General features: G+C 60.0%; 1 protein-coding gene across 4 annotated transcripts in view; it reads left to right on the top strand.

Moving 5' to 3' along the window:
* The first annotated feature begins 4,741 nt into the window (after positions 1–4,741).
* Positions 4,742–10,549, top strand: part of RTKN (rhotekin) — a 41,329-nt gene continuing 35,521 nt past the window's right edge. The window contains exon 1 of one of the 4 annotated variants that reach the window (XM_050944911.1): positions 4,742–5,127. In XM_050944911.1, coding sequence (XP_050800868.1) covers positions 5,017–5,127 — 111 coding nt within the window. In that variant the 5' untranslated portion in view covers positions 4,742–5,016. The remainder of the gene's footprint in view (positions 5,128–10,549) is intronic. The other 3 variants (XM_050944910.1, XM_050944917.1, XM_050944916.1) reach the window with 3 other exon arrangements.

The following is a 10,549-nucleotide window of genomic DNA, read 5'->3' as shown; positions in this document are numbered from 1 at the left end:
AACTGGAACAGATACAGAGACAGGCTACTAGGATGATCCGAGGAATGGAAGATCTGTCTTATGAAAGGAGACTCAAAGAGCTTGGCTTGTTTAGCCTGGCCAAAAGAAGGTTGAGGGGGGATATGATGACTCTTTATAAATATATCAGAGGGATTAATATTAGGGAGGGAGAGCAATTATTTAAGCTTAATACCAAGGTGGACACAAGAACAAATGGGTATAAACTGGACACTAGGAAGTTTAGACTTGAAATTAGGCAAAGGTTTCTAACCATTAGAGGAGTGAAGTTCTGGGACAGCCTTTCAAGGGGAGTAGTGGGGGCAAAAGACATATCTGGCTTTAAGACTAAGCTTGATAAGTTTATGGAGGGGATGGTATGATGGGATTGATTAATTGCCAAAATTAGTCTAAGATCAATTTCCAAATTATCAGCAGGTAAGTATGCCCGGTGGTCTGGGATGGGATGTTAGATGGGATGGGATCTGAGTTACTACAGAGAATTCTTTCCTGGGTGCTGGCTGGTGAGTCTTGCCCACATGCTCAGGGTTTAACTGATCATCATATTTGGGGCTGGGAAGGAATTTTCCTCCAGGGCAGATTGGCAGAGGCCCTAGAGGTTTTTTGCCTTCCCCTGCAGCATGGGGCACGGGTCACTTGCTGGAGGATTCTCTGCAGCTTGAGGTCTTCAAACACAATTTGAGGACTTCAATAACTCAGACATAAGTTAGAGGTTTGTTACAGAAGTGGATGGGTGAGATTCTGTGGTCTGCGTTGTGCAGGAGGTCAGACTAGATGATCATAATGGTCCCTTCTGACCTTAAAGTCTATGAGTCTATGAGTCTGGGGCCCCTGGGCGTGGGCCCCATTGGCCCAGTGGCTAACCTGCCAGTGGGTGTCTGCCTGAAGACAGTACTCACAGTCGTGAGCGGCTCCAGACCGCAGAACACCGCGCAGGGGCTTGGGACAGGGAACCCGGTGCTTGCTGGGCACAGCCCCACCGGCTGGATAGCACTAGGCATGTTCCCAGTATTGCAGAAATGCCCACACATACAATTTTGTTAATTTACAGGTGTGGCTGCTTGGGGGATTTTCCATAAAGGCACCGAGGTTGAACCATTAGCCTCCAGGCCAGACTTACACAGCAATCTGCCACCCCCCGCCACCCCCCCGGAATTCACAGCCCTTCGCTCTGATGGTGAAGATCTCCCAAATTAGGCACCATTCGTTATTGGTGCAGGTGATTAACCACTCCAAGACTCCCAAGGGAGGTCGGGGATTCTCCATCATTGGATGGCTTCAAAGCCAGACTGAATCCCTGTCACAGATCCTACTGCATCCCCAGCCTGGCCACCCACTAGGACTGCTGTGAGAGGAAGCCGGATCTCTGTGCGCTGTAGACCCTGGGGGGTGTTATGCTTCTAGATCCTGAATGGAGTCCGCTACTGCCCCAGTCTAGGGTCCCTAGCACACTCTCCGGCTGCGTGCAGACCCTCTGAGAGTTGAAACCTGCTTCTTGAGCACTTCAGACTTCCCGGCACTTAAACACACACTCGCCCCAAACTCCACCCAAAGGTGTGACGGTTCTGGTCAGTTTCACTCTCACAGGCAAGCAGTAGTTGTGAAGCAGGCAACACGCACTCACACTTTGCCCAGTCTAACACACTTATTCTCTTTTATACTTAATTGTGTAAAGCACACGAGAGCACAGATCCTACAAAGCAATAAACACTAAATGCATGCCCCTGCCTCAGTTTCCTCCCCACTCCAGGGCATTCTCTGGGCTAGGGCACGAGTCCCTTGGGTTGTACGGAATCACTGGGGCCATCTGGGCTCAGGAAAAGCTGCATGTCTCTGCTGCCCCAGGAAGCTGCTACTGCTGGGTGATCTCTCCCTCCTGGACTGAAGAAAGGATTCCCCAAGCATGTTCCCGACTGTCTGTTTCTTGATTTAAACTCCCCTTGGTCACCAGGTCTGTTTTCTGCTCCTGGTAAGTTTCCACTGCTCCTCCCTTCCCCCCTCCCTCCGGAGGAATCAGCTGAACTAGTTTTTCTCAGGATGCTGCTGCTTTTGGAACAACCCTTGTGAGGTCTACGTGCCGTATTCCCTTTGTGCCTGTCTGGGGTGTACATGCGTCAGGCCCTGCTAGCAGTGGTGGATCCACACACCTAGATTTTCGTAATACAGCTTCACAATAGCAACCCAAATTTATACCTTGTACGTCCTTAGCCCAGGCCCTCCCTGGGCCCTTCCGGAAGATGCTTCAGTGCAGCCCAAGTTCCTGGGCTCTCCGCAAGGGCAGCTGAGGGACAGACAATGGCACAGGAGGCCAGACGGTCCCTGAATCGCTCCGAGTGGGTGTCAGGCTGAGTCACAGCGACTCATGAACAAATGCAGATCACAGTGGGAGCAGGAGCATTTTTTCAGTCAAACCAGCTCATGACTCAAGAGACAGACGGACGGAAGGGGCAGCACGAGGAACCGGCAAGTCTGGGCAGGCCGGGCACTGCTCTCAGCTAAGGTTTGTCAAGTTTTGTATAAGCACCATGGCAAAAGTGAGTTGAATGGGGGGACTCAGAGGACAGAGTGCCCCTCACTCCCTGTAGCACAGCCCACCCCCCCAGCATTGTGCCTGGGAAGGGAGAGCACCCCCTACTGGACACCCACACACACACTCTGCCTGAAGCACCTTGGATTTTCCCTGGAAGTCACCCATCCAGGCACTGATCCAGCCTAGCTGGTGAGATCTGAGACACTCGCAGCCCAAGACAACCTGGTTGCTTATACAGCTCCGAAGCTAGTTGCTGTCTGTGTAATGGTGCAGCCTCTGCCTGCCCTACCCCTGCTTGTACGCAGAGGGTTGTGAAATGCAGGGGGTGGGAGCCGAGTGGTGGGCAGGATGGGGGAGAGAGAGAGAGAGAGTGTATGTGTGTGTGTGTGTGTGTTTTGCTCTTCCTAGCCCAGGATGCTGGATTTTCCCCTCCAGGCTGGTATCACATGGGGCCTATTCAGGGGGAATTTTTTCCCCATGTGGGTTTTATGGCCCTTTGTGGAGCTGCTGTGTGGCCCCATCCCTTAGCCAGCAGGAGGAGCCGTGGGCTGGAGGCAAAGGAAGGGAACAGTCCCTGAGGCCGGAATTTCTAAAGATGCCCGAATTCACCATGTTCCTTCCTGTCCCTGGCAGACCTAAGCTTATGCCTGGGAGCCCTGGCATGGCTGATCTGACAATTGCTGCCCAGGAGCATTCAATCCTCTTGGAATCCCATTAAGCTCTTTGTTTCAGAGGGAGTGTGTGGCAGTGAGTTCCACAGGTTAATGATGCAACACTGTGAGCTGGCAGGGTCAGCGACACAGCCCTACTGCAACCAACCCTCACCCAGGAGCTGCCCCACTGCCATAAGTGTTTCTGTTGCAGAGGGTGCATGGGCCAGGGCCAGGGTCAGGCTCTGTTGTGAAGGGGCTGCACAGTCCCTGCCCCAGAGAGCTCCCAGTCGAACTAGAGTAAAGGCCAGAAATGGTTGGAGCAAAGGATGGCCAGGCGGGGGCCCAGCTGCATGCAGCCCAGAGTTCCTCTCCGTGCAGCTCGGGGAGAGCCTGCCCAGGCTGGTGTGCGCTGCTCCCGGCCCTTCAGCCCCCAGAGAGTGAGGACGTGCAGGGAGCACAGAGAAGCGCCACAGAGCTGCCGAGGTTGGGTCCCTGCCCGAGGACAGATTAAAGGAGCTAAATCCGTCTGGCTTGGCACAGAGGGGACATGATAAGAGTCAGCAAATATGTGAAGGGTGTGGGTGGAAATAGGAATTGTGGTGTGTGCCTGTCACATATGCAAACATGGGTTGTGTGCAAAGCTCTTTGTGTGTGTGTGTGTGTGCGCACAAGGGTGTTACACGTGGGTATGTCTGAACATGTGGCTGCACACACACACAGGGCGTGTCTGGCACCGCAGGGAGGAGGAGTGTGACGGGGCCCCTACCAAGCAGCTCCAGCCATTTCGGGAGGGGGGACAGGGGCACAGTGTTGTGCAACCTTGGGCAGAGCCAACCCAGGAATCAGACCAGCACCTTTGGGGCCACAGCATCTGAGCCAATTCCATACAAGAGTGTGCAGGGGGATAGTCACCAACAGACACCCGCTGATGTACACACATGCATGGGTGTGTGCAGGCATCCATCTACGCATACAGGCTTGCATGTACACGTGGGCCCACATCCTGGCATGCACTCCCTGTGCACTCACATGGGCAATCACCCAGGTACCCCTGGCACACACACGTATGTCCCCCTCACAATGACACTCACCACGCCCCCCAGTGCACTCACCCAGAGACATGCCCAGGTACCCCCGGCACGCACACACGTATGTCCCCTCACGATGACACACTCACACACACCCCCACACGCTCCCATGTGCTGTCTCACACTGTCCCATTGTCCCCTCTGCAGGCCTGGCAGTGCCATGAGGCTCCTGCCAACTCTCTGCACAGGCTCCTTGGTGCTTGCTGCTGCCTAGCTCCGCAGGCCCCCGCCCCAGAGGATTCTGACCCACATCCCTGCCCTAGGGAACCAGCACCCTGGGGCCAGCCCACACCGGCTGGCTTCATGATTCTCTCTGTGCCCCGCCGCCCAGGGAGGCCCTGGATGGTTCTTTATAAAAGCAGCGTGCTCCTTACTACCCAAGTGTGCGGGGCTGCAGCGCTGCCCGCCCCCGCCAGGTGCCGCCTCGACCCGGTTCGGTTCGAGGCTGCAGCGCTGCCCACCCCCGCCAGGTGCCGCCCGGGGGCGGAGGGGCGGAGTTTGACTCGAAGTTTGGAGACTTCTCTGGGGAATCGGAACCGGGACCGGGCCGGGGCCGTGAGCTCGGAACCGAACCAGTGGGGACTGGGCCGGGCCGATCGGAACCGGAACCGGGACCAGGACCAGGACTGGGACTGCAGGCTCCCGCCCTCCTAGGGTTGCAGCCCGGACCACAGCGGCTCCGATCCCCTGTAGGCGGTTGGATCGGGCCGGTCCCGGCTGCGCCAGGATGTTCTGCCGGAACCACCGGAGCCGAGTGACCGTGGCGCGGGGCTCGGCCCTGGAGATGGAGATCCGGAGGGGCCGCTTCAGGCTCAGCCTCCTCGGGGACACCCCCCAGGTAGGAACCGCCCCCGCCCCCGGCCAGCCCCGGACCCCGCTGCCGCCAACGCCCCGGGGCGGCCGGGGTCCTCCGCTTCCCCCTGCTCCTCGCCCGTCTCCGGCTCCTCCTCCTCCGCGGGTCTCGGCTCTCACCTGCGGCCGCGCCTCGCTCCGGCCCCCCGGCCCCGGCCCCGGCCCCGGCCCCAGGTGCTGCCCCTGCCCCTCCCCCTGCCGGCCTGGGCAGTTCTGGGGCCGGGAAGTTTGAGTGACCCTCTCTGGGCTTTTGGGGCTCCCCAAACAGACGTTGTTCCGGCCCCTCAGCCCCCTAGTGAAGCACTGAGCACCGGGGTCAGCACTGCTGGGGGTGAGCGCCCCCCACGGAGCCCGCTGCACCTGCCCCACAGCCCCCAAACGGGGGCATCGGGGTCAGCACTGCCAGAGGAGAGCGCCCCCCACGGAGCCCCCTGCCCCACAGCCCCCTAACGGGAGCATCGGGGTCAGCACTGCTGGGGGAGAGAGCCCCCCACAGAACCCCCTGTCCCTGCCCCACAGCCCCCTAATGGGAGCATCGGGGTCAGCACTACCAGGGGAGAGCGCCCCCCACGGAGCCCCCTGCCCCACAGCCCCCTAACAGGAGCATTGGGGTCAGCACTGCTGGGGGAGAGCGCCCTCCATGGAGCCCGCTGCACCTGCCCCACAGCCCCCAAACAGGAGCATCGGGGTCAGCACTGCCAGGGGAGAGCGCCCCCCACGGAGCCCCCTGCCCCACAGCCCCCTAACGGGAGCATTGGGGTCAGCACTGCTGGGAGAGAGTGCCCCCCACAGAACCCTCTGTCCCTGTCCCACAGCCCCCTAACGGGAGCATCGGGGTCAGCACTGCTGGGGGAGAGTGCCCCCCACAGAACCCCTTGTCCCTGCCCCACAGCCCCTTAACGGGAGCACTGGGGGTCAGCACCGCCAGGGGAGAGTGCCCCCCACAGAGCCCCCTGTCCCTGCCCCACAGCCCCCTAACGGGAGCACTGGGGGTCAGCACCGCCAGGGGAGAGTGCCCCCCACAGAGCCCCCTGTCCCTGCCCCACAGCCCCCTAACGGGAGCACTGGGGGTCAGCACCGCCAGGGGAGAGTGCCCCCCACAGAGCCCCCTGTCCCTGCCCCACAGCCCCCTAACGGGAGCACTGGGGGTCAGCACTGCCGGGGAGAGTGCCCCCCACAGAGCCCCCTGTCACACAGCCCCTTAACGGGAGCACTGGGGGTCAGCACCGCCAGGGGAGAGTGCCCCCCACAGAGCCCCCTGTCCCTGCCCCACAGCCCCCTAACGGGAGCACTGGGGGTCAGCACTGCCGGGGAGAGTGCCCCCCACAGAGCCCCCTGTCACACAGCCCCCTAACGGGAGCACTAGGGGTCAGCACTGCCAGGGGAGAGTGCCCCCCACAGAGCCCCCTGTCCCTGTCACACAGCCCCCTAACGGGAGCACTGGGGGTCAGCACTGCCGGGGAGAGTGCCCCACACAGAGCCCCCTGTCCCTGCCCCACAGCCCCCTAACGGGAGCACTGGGGGTCAGCACTGCTGGGGGAGAGTGCCCCCCCACAGAGCCCCTTGTCCCTGCCCCACAGTCCCCTAATGGGAGCATCGGGGTCAGCACTGCTGGGGGAGAGCGCCCTCCACAGAGCCCCTTGTCCCTGCCCCACAGCCCCCTAACGGGAGCACGGGGGTCGGCCAGGACCGGTGCCAGGGTTTCTCGCGCCCTAGGCGCACGGCCATTTCGCCGCCCCCTGCGCTGATCCCGCGGCTCCGGTTGACCTGCCGCGGTTGTGCCTGTGGCAGGTCCACCGGAGCCTCCTGCTGCCCCTCTGGCAAAATGCCATCCCCTCAGTAATCCTGGCGCCCTAGGCAATTGCCTGGGCTGCCTCAATGGTAGCGCCGGCCCTGGGGTCGGCACTGCCAGGGGAGACCCCCCACCCCCATGGCGCTCGCCATCCTTGCAGCACAGTCCTTCCCTGTGCTGGGTCGCTGGGGTCAGAGTACCGCTTAAAGTGGGGAGATAGATTCTCCCCCCCCACCCCCACCCCTCCTTTTTCCTCCGAGACACCCCTGGCCCAGGACCCCCGAGCCCACCCTCCCCAGGTCTGAGCAAGTGGCCTGGTGCCTAGGGTCACAACGTGTGGAGAGACTGTGAGGAGATGCCCCCCCTGCTGGCCCCCCACCCCGCAGTGCCTCGCTGGAGCATTGGGGTCAGCACTGAGGGGAGGGGAGAGCAGAGCGCCCCGTCCGGAGCCCCCACCTTGTGGCACCTGGGGACTTCCAGGCCTTCCACCCACCCGCTGGCCAAGCCAGACCCTGCTGAGATCATGCTCAGGGGGCCGCTGGCCACGGGACCGGAAAACTGGGTTTCTCGCTGACTTCAAGGCCATTTAACTTGCTCTAACTGGGCAACAAGCCAGCGGGGGATTGGCAGGGGGCTGGTCTCCCGGGGAGAGGTGTCGCTGGCCTGCTGCCTGGGGTCCCCGCTGGGGGGCGGCTGTGGTGGCAGCGCCCCCTGTCGGCTGCTGGGGGGAGCGGAAGGAGGTGCCTGCCCCCCAGGCACAGTGCTCTGCTGCCTGGGGTCCCTGCTGGGGGGCGGCTGTGGTGGCAGCGCCCCCTGTCGGCTGCTGGGGGGAGCAGAAGGAGGTGCCTGCCCCCCAGGCAGAATGCTCTGCTGCCTGTAGGATGGAGTGCTGCCATTGCCCCTTCTCAGACAGTGAGGGGTTAAGCTGAGCTGCTGTTTGAGGGGTGCTAGGAGGGAGAGAGTGGGACTGGGACTCCTGGGTTTTCCTGCTGGCCCTGCCCTTGCCTGGCTGTGACCCTGGGTGAGCCCTTCTCTCTGCTGGAGCCAGGCTGAGCCGGGTCAGGCCTCCCATATGTCCCTGGGACTTGTGGGATTTCAAACCCGACTCTTCCCTGCTGGGCCTGGCCAGTGACTCTGGGGGTGGGGGCCACGGTTCTTGGGGGTAGCTGGGGTGGGCGCTGGCTGGTGGGGTTCCTGGCCTGTTGGTGTCACACAAGGGCACTCGGCCGCTGCAGACTGAGCCAGCTGCAAGCAGCATGGTGCTGTGCACAGCATTCCTAGCACCAGCGGCAAGATCTAGGACTGAAACCTGGCCCGAGTCGGGGGCCCAGGCCTGGCTCTGCCCCCCCCCATCTCCCTACATGACAGCACCGCCCCCTTGCTGAGCAAATCACACTGGTGGAAACTAAACCCATGGGGCACGTGCCCCACCCAGCACAGCTCCTGGGGAAGCCAGGCCTGAACTGGTTGTGACTGGGGGGCCTGTGGGTGGCTCAGGGCTGAGTCATGCTGAGCAATCTGCCCCCAGGTGGCAGGCTCTGGTCCTGACAGGGAAAGGGCTGCAGGGAGACTCTGTCAATGTCCCTAGGCTGGGTTCCTGCCCTGCGTCCCTGCTGAGTCTCTCCAGTGCTGCTTGTGGGCCTGCAGATGAGGAGTTCATGCCCACCCTATGCCTGGCTGCAGCGCGTCCTCATTCTCCCTGAGTGTCAGCCAGCCCCGGGGGGTGCAGGGTCATTGGCAGAAGTGTTACAGCTGGGGGGAGCCCTCTGCTCCCCCTTCCCATCTGTTAGCAAAAGTATGTGCCCCAGGAAGTGCCTGTGGGGCTGCGACCATGAGCCTCTGCAGGCTGGGCCGTGGGTACCTAGCGTCTGACTGTCTGCTCCCCTTGCGCCTGGGGGCTGCCTGCCTCTGCAGCCTCACCTGGAGGAGGGGCCATGGGCAGCCAAGCTGGGCTGGGGAAGGGTGTCCGGGCTCTGTGCGGGGAAGCTGGGGCTGCTTACAGGGCACACTCCTTGGCCCAGGAGTCTCCAGCCCCCGTCTGTGCTCTGGGATGGGAGCAGCCATCTGCTAGCATGGGGCACTGAGGCCTGGTCAACCCTTCAGATGCTGCAGCACGTCAGTGTGTGGTGCTGCCTGCTCCATGGGGAAGGGGGGGCTTTCCTGTGGGCACAGTTTAATCCACTGCTTGACGACTGAGTTCTTCCATCCACCCAGCACTGGCCACCCGGGGACTCAGGTTGGCCCAATTACGCTGCTTGGGGATTTCCCCACCCCTCAGTGATGGACTTACACCGACCTAATTTCCTATTGTAGACCAGGCCAGAGTCATCTGCCCATCCCCTGCTCCCCTCCCAGGAGGTGGAGGAGAGAGACCTGGGTCACGAGGGACTTGCTGCACCCCCTGGGCCATGGTGCTGGGTCCCAGGTTCTCCCCTTCATTCTGCAGGGTCCCCAGGCAGTCTGGCCATGCCCAGCCCTGTGCATGGAAAGGGTTAACTGGGGGAGCTGTACCTGGCAGCAGGTAGATTCTCTTCTGGAGCCAGAATTCCCGCTCTGCTGCCTAGGGCAAGGCTGGGACTGGCACTTCTGAAGGCTAATTCCCTCTCCCCTGTCTTTCCGGGTGACCAGATATCCTGATTTTATAGGAACAGTCTCGATTTTTGGGTCTTTTTCTTATATAGGCTCCTATTAGCCCCCACCCCCGTCCTGATTTTTCACATTGGCTGTGAATGTGCCCCCCCCTCACAGCAAGCTGCAGCCTTGCTCTCACCTGACCCCAGCAGTCCCCTGCTGACGTCACTACTCTTGCCTTGCTCCCTGCCAGCCACCCTGGCCTGCCCCCAGTACCAGGACCTGCCTTGACCCTGCACCCACCCCCTAAAAACACTCGTATTTCCACAAACCAGAAAACAGCTCAGCCCACCCCACTGAGAGACTCATTAAATGTCCATGGTCACTCAGACAAACTGTATTTTGGGCGTAACACTAAATCAGCCCCCCTCTCATCAGAACAGATGTACTGGGTCAGACCAAAGGTCCATCCAGCCCAGTGTTCTGTCTTCCAACAGTGGCCAGTGCCAGGTGCTTCAGAAGGAATGAACAGAACAGGGAGTCAGCAAGTGACCCATCCCCTGGTGCCCATTCCCAGCTTCTGGCAAACAGAGGCGAGGGACACCATCCCTGCCCAACCTGGCTAATAGCCATTAATGTACCTATCCTCCATGAACTTACCTAGGTCTTTTTTGAACCCTGTTATAGTCTTGACCTTCACAACATCCTCTGGCAAGGAGTTCCACAAGTTGACTGTGTGTTGTGACGAAATACTTCCTTTTGTTTGTTTTAAACCTGCTGCCTATTAATTTCATTTGGTGATGCCTAGTTCTTGTGTTCTGCCAAGGTATAAATAACACTTTATTTACTTTCTACACACCAGTCGTGATTTTATAGACCTCTGTCGTATCCCCTCTTAGTCATCTCTTTTCCAAGCTGAAAAGTCCAAGTCTTATTAATCTCCCCTCTAATCATTCCATACCTCTAATAATTTTTGTTGCCCTTTTTCTGAACCTTTTCCAATTTCAATATATTTTTTTGAGACGAGGTGACCAGATCTACATGT

The sequence above is a fragment of the Gopherus flavomarginatus genome, chromosome 3, assembly GCF_025201925.1.
Source record: "Gopherus flavomarginatus isolate rGopFla2 chromosome 3, rGopFla2.mat.asm, whole genome shotgun sequence".
Classification (NCBI taxonomy): Eukaryota; Metazoa; Chordata; order Testudines; family Testudinidae; genus Gopherus; species Gopherus flavomarginatus.
This window is presented reverse-complemented; position numbering and strand designations above follow the sequence as displayed.